The sequence below is a fragment of the Stylophora pistillata genome, chromosome 12, assembly GCF_964205215.1.
Source record: "Stylophora pistillata chromosome 12, jaStyPist1.2, whole genome shotgun sequence".
Classification (NCBI taxonomy): Eukaryota; Metazoa; Cnidaria; class Anthozoa; order Scleractinia; family Pocilloporidae; genus Stylophora; species Stylophora pistillata.
This window is the reverse complement of record NC_142530.1, coordinates 26,487,965-26,511,964: the sequence shown is the minus strand read 5'-3', so window position 1 is coordinate 26,511,964 and position 24,000 is coordinate 26,487,965. Positions and strand designations below refer to the sequence as shown.

The window sequence follows — 24,000 nt, the reverse complement described above, 5'->3', positions numbered from 1 at the left end:
TCCCAGCCCCTGTCCATTAGCATCACATTGGATCATTAGGCTTTTACTTGGATCAAAGTAGGCTTCATCAAGTGGCTTGGATCAAAGTAGGCTTGGATCAAGTGCTTCATCTCCGCAAAAGCCCTCTTGTGTATAGCATCCCACGTCCACTCAGAGGTAGGGTGGGCTTGGTCATAGATTGGACGCATCGCATCAGACAGATTTGAACAAATTTAGACAGGTAATTCATAGTTTCTCTTAGTCTTTCCACTGCTACTTTGTCTTGAAGAGACACTACTTTTAAAATAAGTCAGAAAACTTTTTGAAGTATTGGTGGCTACCATGAGTGATGGCGTTAATCGCTTTAAACTCGTCAAAATGAACACTTACGAGATCCATCTTCTGTGCAGCAACACTGCAGAGGAGAGGTTAGAGGCGGTTGTCAACAATGACAAAGTCCACTTTGTACTCCTTCTTAGTGGCGGGGTTCTTGACTGTGACCTTACATTTACTAAGGGCAAGAAAAGACGTCTTATTCTGCATCTGAAGGTGAACCCTCTCAGGACGAATTTGCCGATCCCCCACGTAGTGCTTTGGAAGAATGCAAGCTGTAGTCCCGCTGTCAATTTGGATTCTGACAGACCCTTTGTTGATTTCCACTTTGCAAAAAATAAGTTGGTTGCCAGGGTTTACTGAATTGACGACATGATCTTCATGAGCTGTTACAGTGCTGATTTCCCCAGCACTGCGGGCAGAGAGTTGACACAGGTATTTACACTTCATTGAGGCTTGAAGTGATTTCTTTCTCCACAGGCTGCACAGGTTTTCCACAGGAAGGGCACATTTCTTTTTCATCAAATGAATTTGAAGGTAGAATAGACATTTCTTCTTTACAGAATTTTGATCAACTCCTTGGGGAGGTTTCTCGGTTTTATGTTGGTGTTTATCTAGGCCATGTTTTTTTGTCTTCCTCGAGAGATCCTTGATCTTGTTCATTTCTTCATGTCTCAGGGCCTTCATGTGAAGAGAAGCAGCTTCCAATGCTCGACAGATTTAAAGTGCTGTGTTTAGAGTAAGATCATGAGTAGAGAGCAGCTCTTTGCATGTTTTGTCATCCAAGATGCCTAAGAGCAGGCGGTTCATGATCAGCAAATCTCACATGCAGTCACAGAAACCACAAGTTTTAGCCATGTTTCGTAGAACTGAAAGATATTTATCTATTGTCTCACCAGAAGCTTGATCTTGATGGTTGAACTGGAAACGTTCAGAGAATTCCTGTGTTTGACCGAGAAAATACTGATTGCATTTGGCTAGAATATCTGCCATCTTGTTACGGTCCTTACCTTCTAAGAATTTCAAACATTGTAAATTCACATGGCCTCTATTCCTATGCTATGCAGAAGGATGTTGCACTTGTAGTCTTTTGGCTGGCTGTTTAAGCCCATGATAATATGGTAGTTTTACCATTGTTGTTTCCAGATTTTGCAGTTGTCGGCCCGATCGCCTTCGATCTCAAGTGGTTGTAAAGGAGAAACTTGTGGTCATCGAAGCTTGCAGTCCAGAAGTGCCACCAGTATCGATAGACATGATTAATGGCTACTGCTGCCACCATGTGTCAATTATTGTGTCAACGTTGTGGATCATAGTACTTGTTTGGGACTGATTATTGATAACTGTTTGTCTTGGTCAAAGCACATTTGCCATATAAAGAAACACTTCTCACAAAAAGTTGGTGCCTTAAAACGTATGCGGAAATTACCCCCTAAAGTATTAGAGGAAATTTATTTCAAATCTTTTCTACCAGCAGCAACATATGGTATGTTACGTAGATTTTCCAAGGACATCAATAATTTCTCATTCAGAGCTCCCATGCTAGTTAACAAACATAAGGACTATGAATATTTTTAACTTGATTTTATCCACTACATTTTATATAATCTTAACTTATTTTTCTTCTCTCTTGACTATCTTTTATTACCAATATTGTTATAATATATGTACATATGGACTTTTATAATTTTTGGATGCAGGTCCACATCAGCCCTTGACTGCCATATTATGTAACATAACCTGCTTTATCAAATAGACGTATGTATATGTATATATCGGATTAAGCTGGAGAACAAGAAGTAACTCAAGCACCTCAAGATGGCTGTTCAACAACAACAGAGTTCGTTTAATTACAAAAGGCTTATACGTCACAACTTACAACAGTATGAATACCAATGTTGTTACATTACTTGGTCATGTTAATATTTGATGGTTTTCACAAAGTTGACTAGTATTTCCTCAAAAATGACTAGTCACCCATCTTTGAAGTCACGTTTAGATTATGTTTGTTTTAATGGTTTTAAAGAATCTTATTAGTAAGTTTTAATCTTATTAGTAAGTTTTAAAGAATCTTATTAGTAAGTAGTTTCGTATGATAACCCATGTAGTTTCACAGATATGACCTACACATTCATTTTCAGTGCTCAGCAAATGCTTGGCTGTGGAAAGCCAGGTGGTACAACGTGGTCCACGCGTTTACCAAAGTAATTTACTAACTCATTTTGGTGAAGAAATGCCAGGCAAGACTGTCAAGATTTCAGTAGAACCCGGGCTGTATTTCATTATGCATACAGCTCCTTGATGAATGGAATAAAAAATGAAAATAGTAGATTACTTTTGGGACTAATGCTTTGTTTTAGAATAATTAGTAGTCACGAAGTCTCGAAATTTCTTCCTCTTTTGTCTGTAATTTTCACCTTTATCAAGCAGTCGTGGTCACCCTTTACTGAGTCCTAACTGCCCTTGTGTTTTCTTCTACATGTATTAAATGCGGAACTGGCTCAAATAAAACTGAAAATAATCTCTGAAGTTATATTTATTCCATGTTTATCTCCAGAAATCAATGTTAGCACGTTGAATTAAAATGTCCTCAATGTATTGCAGATTCTCTGTCTTCTTAGTACTGTGAGGAAAAATACTCAGGAGTTATTATAAATGAAACCCTAACTTGGAGTGATCATGTTGATTACATTTCAACCAAAGTAAATCAACGACTTGGCATTCTCAGCAGGATCAAACATTTATTGCTAATACACACCAGAGAACTTTACTTCAAATCAATGATCTTGCCTCTCTTGGATTATAGTGACATTGTGTGGGGAGACGAACACAACAAAACGCAAATGGCTAAAGTCCAGTTATTGCAAAAACAAAGCTGCTAAGTCAATCCTTGTAGAAGCGAAACATTCCTCTGCAACAGAGGCAATTAAAGAACTCGATTGGCTAGCTTTATCAGAAAGGCGACGGCAACACCATCTTTCTTTTGTGTTTAAATGCATGCATGGGCTATATTGTATTTAAATGCATGACTGGAAATTTAATTTAATGCTCTTAAGGAATACCTGCCCTTATAACACTAGCCACAAAGTGAGGGGCAACAAAGACTAACTTTTCAAGCGATACACAAATGAGGTGCTCTTCCATTATCAACAAGGAACTCAAATAGACTCAATTTATTTAAGAAGTTTATATTTAACAATTATTCCACGAGCGAGCGTTGGATATGAGATGATAGATAGCCATCGAGGCGCTACGCGCCTCGTTGGCCATAATCATCTCATATCCAACAAGCGCGAGTGGAGTAATTGTTTTATTAAAAACGTCCCCAAGATATTAGACAAATCTTACCAAATCTTAAATTTTTTAGCTCCCTTTTAATTTTAACCCGACGCGTACGCTTACCATATTTGTAGATTATGGTATATTGGCTCATATACCATGATAGCTAAGCCAACAAAAAGTCTTGAATTGCATTATCCAATGATCCAGTTTTTAATAAAAACTTTTATCTATTTAATATTTTGTTAACTCTATCACTTCACTGTTATTGTATACTCTTTTAACTTTTAACAAATTTTAAGCTACTGTATATTTATAATTTCTACTCAGTACCAGCCTGAAAACCACCAAAGGGTGAGGTTGCCCCCTTGCTAAAGATATTTATTTATTTATTTAAAAAATGGTGTCAGTTTTTTATCGTGTTTGACCTCTACTCTGTGGAACCTATAGTTAGCAGTCAACCTGTATTTAGCGATCACCATTATCCGTTGGGTAACCGCATAATAGAGGTTTTTAGTAACCTTTGGCTGACGAACTTGATATTTTATTTGCTTTCACATACGAAATCTTCTGTGCTGTAACAAAAATTGTCTTCTTTTGTTGAGATAACTAAGCTTTGGCAAGGAACAAAATGTAATTTTCAATATGTAATTTAAATTGAGCTAAGTTTCTTAGAAGGAGGGCTGGGTATCATGATTGTTTTAGCATTTAAGTAAAAAGAAAATCGAAAATCGAAGCAGTTTATTCTGAACAAGTAGTAACAACAATCATTTTCTTGACGGCAGTGTATTGATAACGGAACTCTTCCAGTTTGGAGCACAAGACCCGCACCGAGCCTGGCTATTAACTACTGGAAGCTTAAAGTAGGTCACGTGATTATGGAGTGAGCGGAAAATACTTTGATATTAGTGCTAATGATTCAAAGGTAAAGAAGAGAAAACAATGAAATGAAATGAAATCCAGTGATCACCCTATCAGTAGTAACTTTACTTCGGTTCAACTACACAGCTGTAATTTCATTTCTCATATTTCATTCTTGGAAAGATGGAATTAATATCTAGTATCAAACTTCATCTTATCTCGCTTTATGTTGGTAGTAACTTTACTTTGGTTTATTAACTGCACAGCTGTAATTTCATCTCTTGTATTTCTTTGCTAGGAAGATGCAGTCATGCGCGATGTAATCTTAGCGATAAGAGCCGATGAAGCTCACCGCAGAGTTGTTCACCACACCCTGAGCTCGATTCATCTCAATGAAAAGAATCCATTCTCACCGGGTCAAAAGAAGCTTTAACTAAACAAGCTATACATCACAAGAATGGATCCGAACTGTTCATTACAAACACAGTAGGACAACCTTCAAAAACTAACCTCAGTTATTTAATCATTTCGTAGCTAGTCAGTAAAAACTGAGGAAGAACCATCCTCGAAGGATCATCAGTATCTTTAGGGTTATTAGAAAGGGGTGAACATTTCCCAAATAAACAAAAGTGAAGGATACTTGGCTGTTTAACCTTGCCGCCTCGGTTTCTTTCTCGTTGCCAGTCTTTGCATGTAACGATGAGTGATAACGAGTGGTTCTGGGAACAAGAATGCCCCCTTTGGTGTTTCACTCTACCGCCACTTAAAGATTACATATCCATAATTTTTCGGGCTCCCTTCACTTCCTCAGTCACGCATATTTCATTCGTTTCTAACGACGCTCCCTTCCATTGACCTTAGTTTTGACTTTGCCATGAATACAAATATTTGTACCCCTTATTCTTTATCTATTGAATTAAGTATTAAGTTTTAACATCAGCTTACAACGCAAACCTAATCGAGTAATTCAAGTTATGCATCATAAGCTAGCAGCCATTTTGAACGCACAGCCTGAATTTTTGCCAATCAGAAATTCGACAAAGAAAATCAAAGAGAGGACCGAAAGTACTTACTGGGGCTTCCGTAGGAAAGTCCGGGTCTTAAAACGCAAGCCGTTCTTGGTCGCCGAAATGGGGGTCATGGTCTCAGACGTTCCTTAACGTAAACCGTGGAAACTGGGGATGAGTGCGCGACAACTTGTGTTATCATGTACACGCTCTTCATAAACAACATAATTTACAGAATGCTGTGTTTGTGGAGACCGCACGGCAAAGATTCCTGTCTTATATGCTCTTCTCACATACAAACGCACAGGCCGTTCGTGGTAGGCCCACACTTAACGATGTCGAGCGTTTTCGCCAATGTACTTATTATTACTTCTATTTTTCCTAATGTACTTTAAGTCTCAAGAGTAACTCCAATATTCAAATCTGGGAATGCAACAGATCCAGCAAATTATAGACCCATAGCAGTCTTTGCACTATTTAGTAAAATCCTAGAAAAAATTGTTAATGATGAACTCATCCCATTTCTAGACAAATACAATATCTTGTTCAAATACTAGTTTGGGTTTAGAAAAGACTATTCCACTGAGGTTGCTATTTTAGAAATAACTGACACTCTTAAAACCTCAATTGATAACAATCTCTTAACATGCGGGGTCTTTCTAGATTTCTCCAAACCCTTTGATACTGTCAACCATGAGATCATTACTGCCAAGGAAATTACATAATATTGTAAGAAATAGACAACGTTTTTGAGAGACATGTCTCGGCATGCTTATGCCATCTTCAATCAATGAGTAACTGAACGTGGGTAATTATATAACAGATAAGTAGATGAATAAGATATTTGCAGTATGATGTAATACAAAAGCGGGTACTAATAACGTGACACCAAACATCAAAGGTGTGAACTAAAACGCTAGAAAAGTGTTATAATGCTGTAATTGTTTGTTAAGTTCAGGTTTGGTCTTATTTACATTAAAAGCTTCTTTGAGTTTTAAATCAATTGAGTTGTTAGCAGAATCCAGAATACTAAAGCAAGAAAGGGAGTATTTGTTCTTACAAGAAGGAGATGTGTTGAAATGCTTAAAAATATGCGAGTTTTTATCGCTTTCCGTGTGCTCCTTTATCCTAGTGGAGAAGTGGCGACTAGTTTCGCCAATATAACGGGAATTACAACCCGCACAAGAAAATTGGTAAACTACCATGGATTTTAGAGCATCAGGAGTACGATCTTTAACAGTGACCATGTTTTTAATTTTAAAAGAAGGGAAAACTAGTTTGATATTAAGGTCCGATTTGAAAAAGCGCTTAGTGAGTTGTCTGAGTTTACGGTTCGCTATTTTAGAATAATAGCCGACAAAAGGGAGTTTAAAGTAACGTGCATTATTGTCATCAATGTTCCAGCTATTTTGAGAGGAGGATCCGTAAAGATACCGCTTGAATGTTCTGTCAATAATATGCGGAGGAATAAGATTAAGATCGTGTTGAAGGCCGGAAGAGGTGTTGTTGATTTTGGTAGATACGGTCAGTAAGATCGGATAAGGCCAATTTTGTAATATGATGGAATAAAACTAAAGAAATTTGTTAGGAGACCAGTGTACCTTTTTTTTTATGAAAAACTGAAAAAACAATCATTCGCTATTATTCTAAAATAGCGAACCTTAAACTCCGACAACACACGAAGCGCTTTTGCAAATCGGACCTTAATATGAAGCTTAATTCAATGTTAGCAATACTGACGCTGATCACAATTGAAATCAAAACCCAAAGAATCTAATCCTAAAGCGAACTATTCATGAACTGTCAAATAAAGGAAAACGAACTATTCATGAGCTGCCATATATAGGAAACCGCATTCGCTTAACGGTTTAAAACCACAGAGAAACAGAAAAATCACGTATACAGGGGCGTAGCCAGGATTTTTCAAAGGGGGGGGGGTCACAGAGGCTTCTCACCACTTGCACTGCTGCTCTCCCGCATGTATCGGCGGACTCAGTCGTATTCTCGCGGCATGAAGGCCCATATTAACTAAATACAAGAGACGTTGACGAAAACACTACAAAAAGACCAAATTTTAAAAAAGTGGGCTTTTCATCAATGGCTTTTACGGCCAAGATATTGTCATGGCGTTTTCGCCACCTGAATATTGTAGGTTGTATGCTGTAAAAAGCCTACCAAGAGGGGGTTCACGGGCACCCCAGGACCCCCTGGCTACGGCCTTGGTATATCTCGATAATCTCGCATTGTTCAAACTCACGCAACGAAACTAGAACTGTTCATAACACAGGCGTACCATTGAGCAGTTTATGATGTCGAGTAATGTTCAATTTGTACCGCGTCAGGTCTGGTATCCATTTTTTTCAGATCATTGAAACTTATTTTATCTACAATAACGGACACCATTTGTAGCCTTTTAGAGCAGTGTCGGATTTGCATTCTTCTAACACTCACTCAAGCAAAGTGTAGTCAAGACTGTCATCCACGCCTTTAAATTTCGATCTAGCTAAACAATCAAGTACTTCGTCAGATTGTTCGGGCGTTAGTTGATCGAGGCAAGTGGTGATCATACACATCCTTTATTGAGTTATTTTTTTAAAAAAAATAACTGTATGTTAGCGTATAGATTGGTGTATTGTGGTGTAGTGTAATCTGATCAGCGCAATTTGGTGTGTCTCTAAGCAATCTGATTGGCGCATCTTTTTTTTGGTGTATCTCAACGCAATGTGATTGGCCCAATCTTTTGGTGTATCACAAACCAATCAGATTGTAGTATTTTTCGATGTCGCACCAATCAGAGCGTTCTTGCTAATTTGTGGTTTGACAGGTCTTCAAATTTCAGCGAATCAACGCTTGAGTCGGAGAGAGCGGTTCGCGAATTAAGGAAATATATCAGTCGTGTTGGGAAAATGGTGGAGTTGTGACCGTTGTACGACTACGCTTATTCTTCCTTCTGAAGGAGACTGAGTGGAACATGAGAAAAATTTTGAATCAAATATTACTTCAGATGTTGATAGGAGCAACTTCAGGATATTTCATTGCTATATATGAGTTAATCAGCGATTCCAATTTTGAATTTCGCTCAAGGAACAAGGTAAGATGACATCTACAAGAGTTGTAAGACCATCTATTCAGTGTAATGGCTCATGTCCTTCGTGAGGATTTTATCGCTATGATCTGTCTGGATTTGAAAGGTCGTCAGGGAACTTTTTCTACCGATTAGCGAGTTAAAACGTGCATGTTTTGTGTACCGCTCCTTCACTTTCGACGCATACACCGTCAGCTGGAGGCCTAACACGAATTTAGCGCTATAGCGTGTTGTTTCGGAAAGGCTAGTTTTACTGACTCTGGTAAATCTTGCGCAAGATATTTGCGTAAATCATATTTGATTGATAATCTTTTTTTTTTTGCCATATGGTTGTTCTTTTAGCAGCGGTTGAAACGACCACCAAGTTACATTTACTTTCTGCGTCGACTGCCATGTTACATATCCGTTTCTTTGCTTCTAAAAGTCCTCCATGAATAAAATATTGTTTAATTATTACACGACTCGGGCAGTCAGAGGGCCAATAACTAAAATTAACCAATCAAAATGCTCTATTGCCGGTCCGATATTCTCTAAGTATTGGACCGGGCACTGTCCCGAATGGTCCCGAATGATACCGCACTTGTGTCCCTTTGAACTTCAGTCGTATAATAAATCTCTTATTAACCAAGCTTGCTCGGGACCGTACTGGAAGAATATCGGCCCTCGGTCTTTTTAGTACGGACCTCGCTGCGCTCGGTCCGTACTGTCAAGACCTCGGGCCGATATTCTCCCAGTACGGCCCTCGCGCTTGGTTAATAAGATATATACAATACTTTCCCGTTACAATTGCGTGTTACTTTTTACTCGCCAGTATGGATTAGATTTTTTTAGATGAAATGCCATTTTCCAGTAAACAACGCAAATTTTATGACATAAATCTACCTCAATGAAAAATATTTCACAAGGGACAGAATGGTACGGTCGGTTAATTTTCCACGCAACTCTCACGTGCTTAGACGTTTTCTACCAATAAAATTCGCTCATAGCTAACCTGGACTTTACCCCATTGCGTGTCAATTTCCTGTAAACAACCTGCATTTTATCACGTATTTCGCACGCAAAGGGCAAAGTCCAGATAGGCAACAACCAATTAAGTAGCCCACCATATTATCCTTTGAAGAATGATACTTTCTCTTGGTTCAATCTACTTTCACTTGTTCGAAGAACGGAGACCGGAAAATATCTTTGTCCAGAGGCTGTAAGAGATAAAATAGAGCTTTCCACTGCAAAATTATACGGAAGAGTATTTTGAGGCAACCATCTGTTACTGAACAAGAAGCTACACGGAGCCTATATTTGGGCCGGATTTGTGGATCAGCGGACTGAATTGAATTGGTTCGAATTGAAGACTTTGCTGTTTTAGCAAAATCGCTGTCGAGTGCTTTTCATGGTTTGTTAACATGGTGAGTTATGGAGGCTAAAACTTCGGAACAAGTTGATGCCATCCATGAAAATTTGGAATTACTAAAATCGCCGGAGGAAAGGCGGGATCACTCAATAAAAAGTTGTATTTGAACGCGATGACTTTATTTACTAGGATTTCTCTTGCTTACATCTAATAACAAACCTTTGAAGTTTTTTTTGCCTCGGAACAATATATCACAGAAGGCATTTTATAGACCTCAAGATTTTTGACTGATTGAAATTAAAGGTATGTGGCAGTGACTTCCACAAGTTTTTTTTTTTTTTCGGTGAGAAAAGTACAATTGTTTTTTTCGCAATATTTATTTACGGATGTTTCAATCGCCAACGTTTACATAAGATGGTTGTATTACTGTTCCCAAGGGTTGTTTTCATCAGTACGTTAACAATAGTAGTGATTCACAGTATTAGGCTTGTACTTTAAATAAATATAGTTAAGTTCACTCGAAAGATGAGTATAAACTGTAACAAGCTTATCGTTGATGCACGGCCAGTACTTCAAATCTGACTGACACTCGATGTCAAAACTCAACCTCGTTCCATGGATATGCCACCACATTACTTTACGCCAATTAAAAACTGCACGCTACTGTGCATTTTCTTGCACAGGAAAAACCAAACATAATTTCTGATTCTAGCCCTTAATAGTCAGAATAATAACTAGGACTTTGTCTCTGACGAAGGAACGGCAATAAGCACAATTTGAACCTACGAGCAGGTTGTTGTTTAGTCTCGTCATGCAATGTTGGAGAGAGAGATAGCGTTGCGTGACAAGTTCAAATTAGGGCTGTGGAGGGGACTGCAGGAAGCGTTGTACCAATGCAGTTTATTTTTGCCAACAATTCAGACACCAGCATCAGTTATATAGTGTCCCATTTCAACCTACGTATCCAAAAAAATAACTCCTACATGCGTAGCATGCCTATGTTTGTTATAATGCTTAGTGCGCGCTGAGGCTTCATTCCACGGAGCAGAAAGTACATGTCGAATAGGACTGACATCTCGTGATTCAAAATACATATTCAGTTCGTCGGCTTGAGGACGACAAACTAACAACCAGAGATACGTCTACATATAATGCAAAATCTGTGACGTCTTCAAAGCAAAACTATTAAAATATGACAAATAGAACTGAAATAAACTGAATTAGAACACAACTAAATGATAAACGACTGATTAAATTATATTTCATTTGAATTTGTACTATGACCAATGGTAACACAACTCTCCTCACCTGGCTGACACTGACTACAGGGCGTCTAGTCGGGTGGAGTCTACAGAATGAATACAGCTTGGTGACGCGATTGTTAACTGTTGAAATATAAAACAGGAATTAAACTCGATCGCAAGCAAATAGAATAATTACCTGAACCAACCGGAATAAGATACCTTGTTTCGTGGAAAATGAACTGAGAATCCTCTTTCCCTAACCCTCCGTCTGCTTTAGGTAGCATCTTCGCTTTCCCTAACCCTCTGTCTGCTTTAGGTAGCATCTTCGCTTTCTGCTTGGAGATATTTGCTGGCACTCTGCACTTTGTATTTAAATAAATAATAATAAATAAATAAATGATTTAGCAATGGACATCCACTGGGTGGCTATTCTTGTCCACTGTTTCCAGATCGAATTGGAATTGGAATGTTGGTTTTTGCGGAGGGAGGAAAACCGGAGGACCCGGAGAAAAACCCGCGGAGCAAGGACGAGAACCAACAACAAACTCAACCCACATGAGACGCCAGGTCCGGGAATCGAACCCGGGCCACAGTGGTGGGAGGCGAGTGCTCTCACCACTGCGCCATCCCTGCTCCCCTGCGCCATCCCTGCTCCCCTAATTTACCCCTTGTATTTACCCCTTGAGTCCATCCAAGACCATGTCTTGAGCGATGAAGTGGGCATATTGTCCGTGTATCAACATCGTTGGGTCGTTGGGAAACTGCTGCTGCACTCCATATCATGTCATACTCGGTGAATACACCAGTGAATGAAAAATAAGCCTTGCTATTTCACACGACAGCAAAGGTACTATTCGCCTATCCCCTTTTCTATCTTTTGGATTTTAGCCACAATCATCCACAATAAGGGATTCAAATGAGCAACAGATTTCCAATCTTCTAAATGCTTAGACTCAGTTGTTTGCTTGTTGCGCACCAAGTTTTATCAGATGAAATTAACTGTGACGTTACGTTTCATTGCTAATCGCCTATAAGTAGTGACAAATTATAAAAAAAATATGAATTTTTATCTGAACACAAAGCCTCTCATTCGTACTTTTTAAATTTCATATAAAAAATTTCCTGCAACTTTTCTATTTGAGAAATTTCAACTCACTTGCATAATAAGAATAAAATTCTAAAAATTGCGTGACACATAAGTCACGCAGTGACAACAACAACAACAACAATTTAACATTTATATAGCGCAAACTACTATATAGATAATCAGTCGCGCTTTTTTACAATCAGTTAAGGTGAGATCGGACGTCAGAATTCATGAGGCGCACTATGCAGCCACTTCAGTCCATGTATTGATTTCACCTTCCCTCCCCAATTCACCCTAGATTAGACACTACACAAAGATAGACCACAACACCAAGCACTACGTGCCCTACTCTTTTCGAAGAGTGTGTGGGTTCTTTAACGTCCCACAATTTTTATCACATATAAGGGCTTGTGAGACGGGACCTCAATTTATCGTCCCTATCCGAGAAGACTAGAAAGTCTAACCATTTGCAGATATTATTACAACGGCAGCACTTTCTTCTCAGTTAGTTAAAGACCCTGAGTGTTGGTCCGGCCGGAGTCGAACTCTCGACCTCCCGCAAAACAGTCCAGCGCTATACCAACTGAGCTAACCGGGAGGCGGTTAGCAACCATGTCTACATACATGAACCAATTCTTAATTAATGGCATGACTAAGAAATGGCTTCTGTACGAGAGATTTCCCAACCCTACCCCTCACAGTTTTGTGACGTTGGGCGGCAGTACCAAATTTGAGCTGGGGCTACCAAATAAGGTGGTGAACACGTGCGTGAGGGAAAAAAGCGAAAACGGGGTCGAGTAAAAAATAACAAGAAGGTTGTGAGAGCGTGAGTTTACGGAAAGTTTTTCCATCGAATTTAGTGAGAGTTTCGTGAATTAGATTGAAGCGGAATAAACCAGGAAACCATGTTATTGTGAGTTCTATGGGCTGTTTTATTGTTCAGCTCAGCTTCAACAAACTCCCAATCCGCCTGGATACATAGTCCGCCCTTGCAGAAAACAATTTTTATATATTATCCGTTTATCTCTGAAAACCTAAACGGAAAAATTACTGAGGACACGCTTGTGAGAGAAAAAAAAAAGTGCAATTGGAGTCGTCATTGCTTTGAGTCGTCTTTGACCAAAATCTTTCGTGGAACTTACATCTCGACCATTTGATTAAAAAATTGAACTCTAGAATTTATTCAGTTATTTAATTTGATCGACACGTTTTATTATTTTTAATTGTAGGAGGGCCATCATGAAAACTACTGGGAGTTTTCTTCTTCTTCTTCTTCTTCTTCTTCTTCTTCCTCTTCTTCTTCTTCTTCTTCTTCTTCTTCTTCTTCTTCTTCTTCTTCTTCTTCTTCTGCAATTTGAAGACAACAATGCGACACGACTACAAATGCCATATGGTGAGTCCGTGCCGGTCTGTCTATACTTTTGTTCTTACTCGTTTCGTTAACGTGAGGTTGATTAGCAGAGGGACGTGATACGGAACATGAAGAGTTTATTCCGCATTTCTTATTGAGTGAACTCAAATTTCACAGAGAACAGCTGTAAACATTATCATTAGCATACAAGAAACGAGTTCTACTAATTCACCCTACTATGGCACTTATCAAGCCAATAATTAATAATCATCAATGTTTTCACCATCTTTTTTTCCTGATTTAGGTTACCCATTAAAAGTTAGCAGGAGTTTTAAACCAATTGCCTTAATATAATTTATTAAAAGAACTGAAAGGTTTGAGTTCCAAGAAAGACAATCAACTAGAGGACCAGGAATAATTGAAAGGATTAGGTGAGCTAGATTAGCGGAGGGACGTCATACGGAACATGAAGAATTTATTCCACATTTCTTATTAAGTGAACTCCAATTTCACAGAGAACAGCCTCTAAACATTATCATTAGCATACAAGAAACGAGTTCTACGAATTCACCCTACAATGGCACTTATCAAGCTAATAATTAATAATCATTAATGTTTTCACCATCTTTTTTTCTGATTTAAGTTACGCTTTAAAAGTTAGCGGGAGTTTTAAACAAATTGCCTTAATTTAAAAAATAAAACTGAAAGGTTTGAGGTCCAAGAAAGACAATCAACTAGAGGACCCGGAATAATTGAAAGGATTAGGTGAGCTAGATTAGCGGAGGGACGTGATACGGAACATGAAGAGTTTATTCCGCATTTCTTATTAAATGAACTCAAATTTCACAGAGAACAGCCTCTAAACATTATTATTAGCATACAGGAAACGAGTTCTACGAATTCACCCTACTATGGCACTTATCAAGCTAATAATTAATAATCATTAATGTTTTCACCATCTTTTTTTCTGATTTAAGTTACGCTCTAAAAAATAGCAGGAGTTTTTGACCAATTGCCTTAATTAAAAAAAAAAAAAAAACTGAAAGGTTTGAGGTCCAAGAAAGACAATCAACTAGAGGACCAGGAATAATTGAAAGGATTAGGTGAGCTAGATTAGCGGAGGGACGTGATACGGAACATGAAGAATTTATTCCGCATTTCTTATTAAGTGAACTCAAATTTCACAGGGAACAGCCTCTAAACATTATCATTAGCATACAAGAAACGAGTTCTGCGAATTCACCCTAGAATGGCACTTATCAAGCTAATAATTAATAATCATTAATGTTTTCACCATCTTTTTTTCTGATTTAAGTTACGCTTTAAAAGCTAGCAGGAGTTTTAAACCAATTGCCTTAATTTATAGAAAAAAACTGAAAGGTTTGAGGTCCAAGAAAGACAATCTACTAGAGGACCAGGAATAATTGAAAGGATTAGGTGAGCTAGATTAGCGGCGGAACGTGATACGGAACATGAAGAGTTTATTCCGCTTTCCTTATGAAATGAAACCTAATTTCACGAGACAAGCACCATGAGAAAACGTTTTATGATCATAACAGTGACTTATGAGAAGAACAGTGGAAAGATTTATCGTTAGCATAAAAGAAACCAGCTTCACCAATTCACTTTATAATTGCACGTACAGAAAACAATTAAAAACTTCATTGTACTCTTGAAAAAACTTTTAATTTGCAACGACCTTTCATTCTTATTTGATTGTGGAGTAAAAGTTCTCCCGTGCGCCTACTTTTATCAAGAAGTGATGAATTCGAGTTAATTTTATTGAATTCGTGTGGACAGCGGCAGCTCGGGGTAGCTTACTAAAGGTGTTTTACCGCTTTCGAACAGATTTTATTGAACTCTTTTAATATCAAAAAGACCGTTGAAAATACATCAGTGTTAGTTCCTTTTCTGCCTTTTGTTTTAAAACCCGTATGGCTTTTACACAAAGTCAAAAAGAGAGAAAACCTCACTACGAAATAAAAAAAAAACTACGTATATCAACGTGCCAGGGTTCTTTGCTCGTTACCAGCCTACTTCAGCAGTGCCAGACCTAAGGCAGAGCTAACGGTCATCAGGATCACACTAACAGAAACTGAAGAGCCCGCGTTACAGTAGTCGCTGTCACAGCAGCCCACTGCGCATTCTCCGTCTTTAGCGTCGTCACATACTTTTTTGGCAGCATCACAACCGAGACTATTGGAACAAGAGTTAGCCACTGCAGTGTTGCCGTCTTTTTTTGCCCAGACCCTCATGCATTCATTCATTCCGGATGGACAGTCTTGCGACTTGCTGTCCTTGTTTGCTTCCAGTTTCTTCTTACTGCAATCATCTTCGGTTCCTGCACAGACATAGCACTTGAGGCTGTGAGCTGAAATGAAAGATAATGTCAATGTATTGCAATGCATTACTCGACTATTTTTCGATATAAATTTGAAAGTTTTTCATACCTGTGGACAAACCCATTGGAAGTTTTGGACTTTTTGATACTCCAAAGCTTTCAAACTCATTTTAGTCTAGTAAAAAATTCTCGGTTTAGCAGGTTTTGCAATTAAGTGAACATTAAACATGAGCGGAATTAAATTCGCGCTCAGGTATTTGTGGTATTCCATGCCTTTCATTCTGTGTATGGCTGCGTTCATGAGCGTCCAAAAATGAGTAGGAAAACCTCGTTATGTATTTGTATATAAATTAACGTGATTTATGTGTTAGATTCGGTATAAGATAACTTTTTCTCATGTATTTTTTGAGAGCAGTGGAATACAATAACAGCTATATAGATAATTCCAGTTAATTCCTGATATTGCTAGCTATGCAAGGGTTCCCTCGCTACAGCCATTTTTATTGTGGCTTTATTGTAAACTTGACATCACACTAAGGACTTGTAATATTCAAGCGATGACGTATTTTTTATGTTGAAGGGAAGAATCGATTTGTGCAAAGTTGTCTTATGTTACAATTTCCCCGTGTTCAAACCGAAGAAGATTAAGAAGTATCGATGAATGCGTTTTGGGTGTGATCACGGTTCTGCTCGAACTTCATGCCCGGCTCTTTCATCATACAGGTAGCAAACCGGAAAAACGAGCAATCATTTCTTCTCAAAAGGAATAGCACGGGATAAATAATACCTGGAAAGTTTCTTTCAGATTGAGCGATTGTCAGAAGCAGATTAGCTTCAGTTGTATCCGTCATTTGTTTCCTATGCTGCATGAACAAGGAAAATTTTCATTGTGGCATTCAAGCGTGATTTGACCAAACAACAAATCAAGGCTACGTTAGAGAAGAAGTACCTAGGCTTAGCAGGATTCTCACAATGATTACTTCTCACTTGATGATAGCTGGCGTTGAAACATCTCAGCATTATCAGGGATTGAATTATGGTCATAGAAGCCGAAAAACCGAAACCGGAATAAACTTCATAAATTGAAATTACAAGCAAACAGGGAGGTTGGCAACTTAGCCACATGATAGAAAAATAAGCACAGACGATAAACAGCTCAATCAAAGAGTTAACCTGTGCTTTAGCAGTCTTCATCCTTTCCTATTAGTGAAGCGAAAGAAGTCAGTGAGCCGAGCGGACGACACGAGTGCGTATGTGGCATCATTCCGTTTAGTTTCACCTTAACGAGGCCACCCTAAACACACTCTTATGGACAACGTAAATCGATCTGACACCTTTCTTTCCATGCTTAGGTGACTATTAACTATGAACAAGTTTTTTGAATGTTGCAAGCCCGCTTAAACGAGCTTATAGCTTGAAACGAGCTTGAAAGCGATAAAAAGCCAGGTGGACATGAGAGATTGCTCAGACGCAAGACGTGTCTTTACCGTTCTCTTATTTCACAGTTAACTTCACAACAACCAACAGAATAAACTTACCAGTTGCAAGAACTGCACAGAAGACAAAGATGCTCAGCACAAGACCCTTCATTCTGCGTATCTCAATGGCTTCACGAACGATGCAGCTTCCTTTGACAAAACCAGCGCCCTCAACAAACACGCCGTGAAATAGGGCGTTTATATGACAGAGCAATAACCAATAAGATTAGTAGTTTTAAATAGAGAGCCAATCAAGACATTCCACATCACGTTCCTTGTTATCGGTATCAAAAGAGGTTGCGACACTACATAGTAATCTCAGGAATGCGGTAACGAAACCTCGGGTTATTCAAACACGGAAAGTATAATGAGTTTTATGCTCTTTTCGAGATAAATGTGTGGATGCACGGCATTTTTGAGGCAAAAGGACGACTATACACCAGAGGTAAAGTAACTCAACGTTTATTTATCTATCACAGCAGGGTCACCCTTAGCCTCACTCCAGTTCAAAGGCTTGGCCACCAAGCCCACAACTGTAAAAGGGACTATTCGAGTTAACTTTATAGAATTCGTGTGGACAGCGGCAGCTGGGGGTAGCTTCCCAAAGGTGTTTTACTCAAATAAACAACTTTCGAACAGATTTCATTGAACCCTCTTATTATTAAAAAAGACCGTTGAAAATACATCAGTGTTACTTACTCAAGCGCTCCTCATTATAAAGTAGCTAACAACTTGATTCGTTGAGATAAGATTAAAAAAAATCGATAAAAAAGGCAACAACAAATTTCCTTTTATACCTATTCTTTTAAAACCTGTACGGCTTTTACACACAGTCAAAAGAGAGAAAACCTCACTACGAAATAAAAAAAACTACGTATATCAACGTGCCAGGGTTCGTTGCTCGTTGCCAGCCTACTTCAGTAGTGCCAGACCTAAGGCAGAGCTAACGGTCATCAGGATCACACTAACAGAAACTGAAGAGCCCGCGTTACAGTAGTCGCTGTCACAGCAGCCCACTGCGCATTCTTCGTCTTTAGCGTCGTCACATACTTTTTTGGCAGCATCACAACCGAGACTATTGGAACAAGAGGTAGCCACTGCAGTTTTGCCGTCTTTTTTTGCCCAGACCCTCATGCATTCATTCATTCCGGATGGACAGTCTTGCGATTTGCTGTCCTTGTTTGCTTCCAGTTTCTTCTTACTGCAGTCATCTTCGGTTCCTACACAATCATAGCACTTGAGGCTGTGAGCTGAAATGAAAGATAATGTCAATGTATTGCAATGCATTACTCGACTATTTTTCGATATAAATTTGAAAGTTTTTCATACCTGTGGACAAACCCATTGGAAGTTTTGGACTTTTGATACTCCAAAGCTTTCAAACTCATTCTAGTCTAGTAAAAAATTCTCGGTTTAGCAGGTTTTGCAATTAAGTGAACATTAAACATGAGCGGAATTAAATTCGCGCTCAGGTATTTGTGGTATTCCGTGCCTTTCATTCTGTGTATGGCTGCGTTCATGAGCGTCCAAGAATGAATAGGAAAACCTCGTTATGTATTTGTATATAAATTAACGTGATTTATGTGTTAGATTCGGTATAAGATAACTTTTTCTCATGTATTTTTTGAGAGCAGTGGAATACAATAACAGCTATATAGATAATTCCAGTTGATTCCTGATATTGCTAGCTATGCAAGGGTTCCCTCGCTACAGCCATTTTTATTGTGGCTTTATTGTAAACTTGACATCACACTAAGGACTTGTAATATTCAAGCGATGACGTATTTTTTATAAAATACTTTTATCATAAACATGGTGAATCGTTTAGATGAAAAAATCTTAATATACTTTGAGCTTGCCAGCTCTCTGATCCTCACAATCCAATAAAGTCCATGAATGTTGACCACCTTGAATTTAACATTAAAATGCTCAACACTTCAAACTGAAGGGTTTAATGTAATCCATGAACATAATCCATGGTGGATTACCATCTATATTTATGATCTCTAAGAGGCTAAAGTACAGACATTGTTCATTTAGCAGTGGGTTTTACATCTTTCAAAATACTTATTAAATTTTATGTATGGTGTCTGTAAGAGGTGTGGGATTCAATCTACAAACAAAAGGGCTCATAGGTTTCTTAGTTGTGCGAAGCAATGAGGGCACAATGTGTTAGATTCGGTATAAGATAACTTTTTCTCATGTATTTTTTGAGAGCAGTGGAATACAATAACAGCTATATAGATAATTCCAGTTGATTCCTGATATTGCTAGCTATGCAAGAGTTCCCTCGCTACAGCCATTTTTATTGTGGCTTTATTGTAAACTTGACATCACACTAAGGACTTGTAATATTCAAGCGATGACGTATTTTTTATGTTGAAGGGAAGAATCGATTTGTGCAAAGTTGTCTTATGTTACAATTTCCCCGTGTTCAAACCGAAGAAGATTAAGAAGTATCGATGAATGCGTTTTGGGTGTGATCACGGTTCTGCTCGAACTTCATGCCCGGCTCTTTCATCATACAGGTAGCAAACCGGAAAAACGAGCAATCATTTCTTCTCAAAAGGAATAGCACGGGATAAATAATACCTGGAAAGTTTCTTTCAGATTGAGCGATTGTCAGAAGCAGATTACCTTCAGTTGTATCCGTCATTTGTTTCCCATGCTGCATGAACAAGGAAAATTTTCATTGTGGCATTCAAGCGTGATTTGACCAAACAACAAATCAAGGCTACGTTAGAGAAGAAGTACCTAGGCTTAGCAGGATTCTCACAAAGATTACTTCTCACTTGACGATAGTTGGCGTTGAAACATCTCAGTATTATCAGGGATTGAATTATGGTCATAGAAACCGAAAAACCGAAACCGGAATAAACTCCAGAAATTGAAATTACAAGCAAACAGGGAGGTTGGCAACTTAGCCACATAATAGAAAAATAAGCACAGACGATAAACAGCTCAACCAAAGAGTTAACTTATGCTTTAGCAGTCTTTATCCTTTCCAATTAGTGAAGCGAAAGAATCCAGTGAGCCGAGCGGACGACACGAGTGGGTATGTGGCATCATTCAGTTTAGTTTCACCTTAACGAGGCCACCCTAAACACACTCTTATGGACAACGTAAATCGATCTGACGCCTTTCTATCCATGCTTAGGTGACTATTAACTATGAACAAGTTTTTTGAATGTTGCAAGCCCGCTAAAACGAGCTTATAGCTTGAAACGAGCTTGAAAGCGATAAAAAGCCAGGTAGACATGAGAGATTGCTCAGACGCAAGACGTGTCTTTACCGTTCTCTTATTTCACAGTTAACTTCACAACAACCAACAGAATAAACTTACCAGTTGCAAGAACTGCACAGAAGACAAAGATGCTCAGCACAAGACCCTTCATTCTGCGTATCTCAATGGCTTCACGAACGATGCAGCTTCCTTTGACAAAACCAGCGCCCTCAACAAACACGCCGAGAAATAGAGCGTTTATATGACAGAGCAATAACCAATAAGATTAGTAGTTTTAAATAGTGAGCCAATCAGGACATTCCACATCACGTGCCTTGTTATCGGTATCGAAAGAGGTTGCGACACTGCATAGTAATCTCAGGAATGCGGTAACGAAACCTCGGGTTATTCAAACACGGAAACTTAAGGAATCTTCCAAAAGATATTTTCAAGAAAAAGCTAACAACAATATTATTTCAAAATCTTCAAGTTCAAGATAGTTATATTGACGTAGAACGAATAATCAATGATGTGTCAAAAGTTAAATCCAGTTAATAGTAGTGTATAACTTATTTATTCTTCTATTTACTGTCATGTGTTTCTATTTCTGTATTTTTATCTCATACTGTCATTTCTGCTTTTTAAATTAATGATTTAATATTTAATTTCTGCTTCTTGTATATTTATGGAATCTTTTGTTGAACCGAAATTTATGTAAGATGTTTTAGCGTCCACACACTGCCCCCCGAGACTAGCTATGCTATTTGTGTGTAATGGTTATGTTTAGTTAAGTTAGTTAAGTTAAGTTAAGTTTAGTTAGTTAAGTTATGCAAATGTAATATATTTATTCCCTTATAAAACAATATAAAGCAATAAATACTTGCTGGGAAAGTATGATGAGTCTTATGCTCTTATCGAGATAAACGTGTCGATGCACGGCAGAAACAAAACAGTTGTTTCCGGTGGGAACTATCCTTGAACTTTTCCTGCCACCAAATTAGGTTGGTGTACACATTGCCTGTTGACTGATGATTTGTCACAGATAACCGATGATAACTCATGGGCTTTCAAAATCTCGTCAGTGATAACACCCATTACATTGAGAATTTACCTTCTGGCGTTTTCCGAGACAAAGCCCGTCAACAATTCTGTATGTATGAGCCAATCAGAACTGAGTTCGCCTTTATAGCAGGAAACTGTCACGTGCTCTGCACTTTTCTTCTGGTGTTTCGCTCGAGACACGAGTGATTTTTGCAGCCGTTTCGTATTTCATCATGTTTTTGCTGATGTTTAAGGATTATCTCTTAATGCCGAAAGATTTTATGTATGTCAGCGTCAGATTTGGCATTGAATCGATGGGACTACTTCGATACCTAGGCTTAAAAAGATATCGATTGTCATTTATCAGCGTGGAGACGAAATAAAACATGAATACACTTAAACAATTAATTTCACGTCATGGGTCAAAACATGTCTCTATAATCAGTAAAATTCACAGGAATACACACAAGATTTTGCATGTGAGTAGCCACACGGACTGGCAGTAGAACAATCATCTGGCCAGCACTTCTCTATATATTTCGCTCTGACTCGTTTCAATCTTCTGTCATGATGATTAAGTAAAATTGTCCAAATGCGCTGTGGTACAAAAAAACGACAAAAAGACACGTGACATAGCTCAAGCTCAGTGTAACAGACTGTGGATGGCGTACCATCCCCGAACTTGTTCATTTTAACTCTAAAGTTCTTCACGACTCCTTTACCCACCGTGCTAGTATAGCCTGGAACTGTTTACCAACCCAGCTAAAAGCTGTTTAAGGGGCCGACCATTTAACTTTTGAGGGGGGGGGGGCTGATTTCTGGTCATCAAGAAATTTGTTTCTAGCAATCTGCTGTGCAGGATATTTTCCTCCGTTCTAAATGCCCTTTTTTTCTGTTACATTTGGGCTGCATGCAATTTTCTTCTTCCAACAAGCACTTGCAGGAAATGTTTTTCAAAATCTCCTACCCCTCCCCCCCTCATGAGTTAAATGGGCGGCCCCTAAGCTTAAACTCATCTAAGAAATTTCACAAGTCTATAGAAGTAATTTAATTTGACTCTAACCCAACAGCAACGAACAACAACGTCGATACTTTTACATACTTTTAACAATAAATAGTTTATTCTAGTCAATTAGTAAAATACTTTTAATTAGTAAAATACTTTTTCCACTTACTTTTGCATGTATTTATATGATATTTAATACTGTTAGAGCAGGTCCACATCAGCATTCGCTGCCATTAACTAACCTGCTTTACCAGTTAGCCCAATGGATAGTGCGGTGGACTGTTATGCGGGAGGTCGAGGGTTCGAGCCCCGGTCGGATCAACCCTCAAGGTCTCAAAATAATCGAGAAGAATTTGCTACTTTCTATAACGTCAATGGTTAGATATTCTAGTCTTCTAAAACCATACTCCCCGAGCGTAACGGCTCCTCGAACAGAGCACTCATCTTGAATCACCTTCCAATATTACCATGAGATTATGAACTGCAGTTCATAATCTCATGGCAATCTCATCGTGCATGCTCGTGAACGAGTTAAGAAAAAAAGTTATAATGAGAATTCGGGAAACTCATTACAGATTTTGCAAAAAGGTGCAAAAAAATAACATATTTGGGTCTGGATTATAAACTGTGTAGCTTATTCATACCCAGAATTTCGAGGAGCACTTCTCCCTGGAGTGTAGCTAATCAAACCTTATCCTGTCTATAGTCCCCCTACCCTCCAGAAAAATCAGGAAAAGGCCCTAAATGATTAATTTTTTGATCCGGGGAAAGGGGCGACTGTGCACAAGTTGGTCAAATCGTAGAGCCGTCAGCCGTTTGGCTGGCTTAATTTATAGAGGGTAGCACTTAATAGCTAGAAGTTAATGAACTTGTGGCCCTCAAAACACCCACCCATCCCACCCTTGGGGAGGACATCCATCACACAGGAATCTCGTGCGTGGGAAATTAACGTCTCCTACCCCTAACCCTGCAGGAGAAGGGGCCTGCGGTTTATTCGTCCTTATCCGAGAAGACTAGAATATCTATCCATTTCTTGATATTATAGAAAGGTAGCAAATTCTCCTCAGTTATTTTAAGACCATGAGTATTGGTCCGGCCGGGACTCGAACCCTCGACCTCCCGCACAACACAAACCGGTGCTCTAACTAATTGAGCAAACCGGGAGGCGGTTTGTTTCTAGCTAAGATTGTAAATGTTCAGTGAAAAATATTAAGAACGCATCGAAATTTCTTTCAACTTCATCCGCCTAGTTTAAACTCCACACGTTCAAGTAAAAATTTAAAAGCTTTACATACTCTGTGTCAAGTCAATTTGAAATATTAATGTCACACTTTCATGCA

At 38.6% G+C, this 24,000-nt stretch overlaps 2 protein-coding genes and 1 long non-coding RNA gene across 4 annotated transcripts; 1 reads left to right on the top strand and 2 right to left on the bottom strand.

Annotated features, from left to right (window-relative positions):
• Positions 1-3,570: 3,570 nt before the first annotated feature.
• Positions 3,571-6,459, top strand: LOC148719437 (uncharacterized). The gene is made up of 2 exons (XR_015993842.1): positions 3,571-4,451; positions 4,748-6,459. It is a non-coding gene; the product is annotated as an uncharacterized LOC148719437 (long non-coding RNA).
• An 8,961-nt stretch (positions 6,460-15,420) lies between these two features.
• On the bottom strand, positions 15,421-17,603 carry LOC111319754 (uncharacterized). Of its 2 annotated transcripts, none has more exons than XM_088740626.1 (2): positions 17,451-17,603; positions 15,421-15,942 (listed from the first exon to the last, which is right to left on the bottom strand). In XM_088740626.1, the coding sequence occupies exons 1-2, from the start codon at positions 17,500-17,502 to the stop codon at positions 15,605-15,607; spliced, it is 390 nt and encodes a 129-aa protein (XP_088596752.1). In that variant the 5' UTR covers positions 17,503-17,603; the 3' UTR covers positions 15,421-15,604. The 2 variants fall into 2 exon arrangements, with proteins under 2 accessions (XP_088596752.1, XP_088596753.1); XM_088740627.1 differs by lacking the exon at positions 17,451-17,603 and adding an exon at positions 16,022-16,091.
• Positions 17,604-18,030: 427 nt separating this feature from the next.
• LOC148719436 (uncharacterized) lies at positions 18,031-20,888 on the bottom strand. Its single transcript, XM_088740628.1, has 2 exons — positions 20,734-20,888; positions 18,031-18,640 (listed from the first exon to the last, which is right to left on the bottom strand). The coding sequence occupies exons 1-2, from the start codon at positions 20,783-20,785 to the stop codon at positions 18,303-18,305; spliced, it is 390 nt and encodes a 129-aa protein (XP_088596754.1). The 5' UTR covers positions 20,786-20,888; the 3' UTR covers positions 18,031-18,302.
• Between the last annotated feature and the right edge of the window lie 3,112 nt (positions 20,889-24,000).

Bases quoted from the DNA above. Each gene is read 5' to 3' on its own strand.
- LOC111319754 (XM_088740626.1), bottom strand. From the start codon at position 17,502: ATGAAGGGTCTTGTGCTGAGCATCTTTGTCTTCTGTGCAGTTCTTGCA. The intron at 15,943-17,450 runs GTAAGTTTATTC...CTTTCATTTCAG, and splicing joins CTGTGCAGTTCTTGCAACTG to CTCACAGCCTCAAGTGCTAT.
- LOC148719436 (XM_088740628.1), bottom strand. From the start codon at position 20,785: ATGAAGGGTCTTGTGCTGAGCATCTTTGTCTTCTGTGCAGTTCTTGCA. The intron at 18,641-20,733 runs GTAAGTTTATTC...CTTTCATTTCAG, and splicing joins CTGTGCAGTTCTTGCAACTG to CTCACAGCCTCAAGTGCTAT.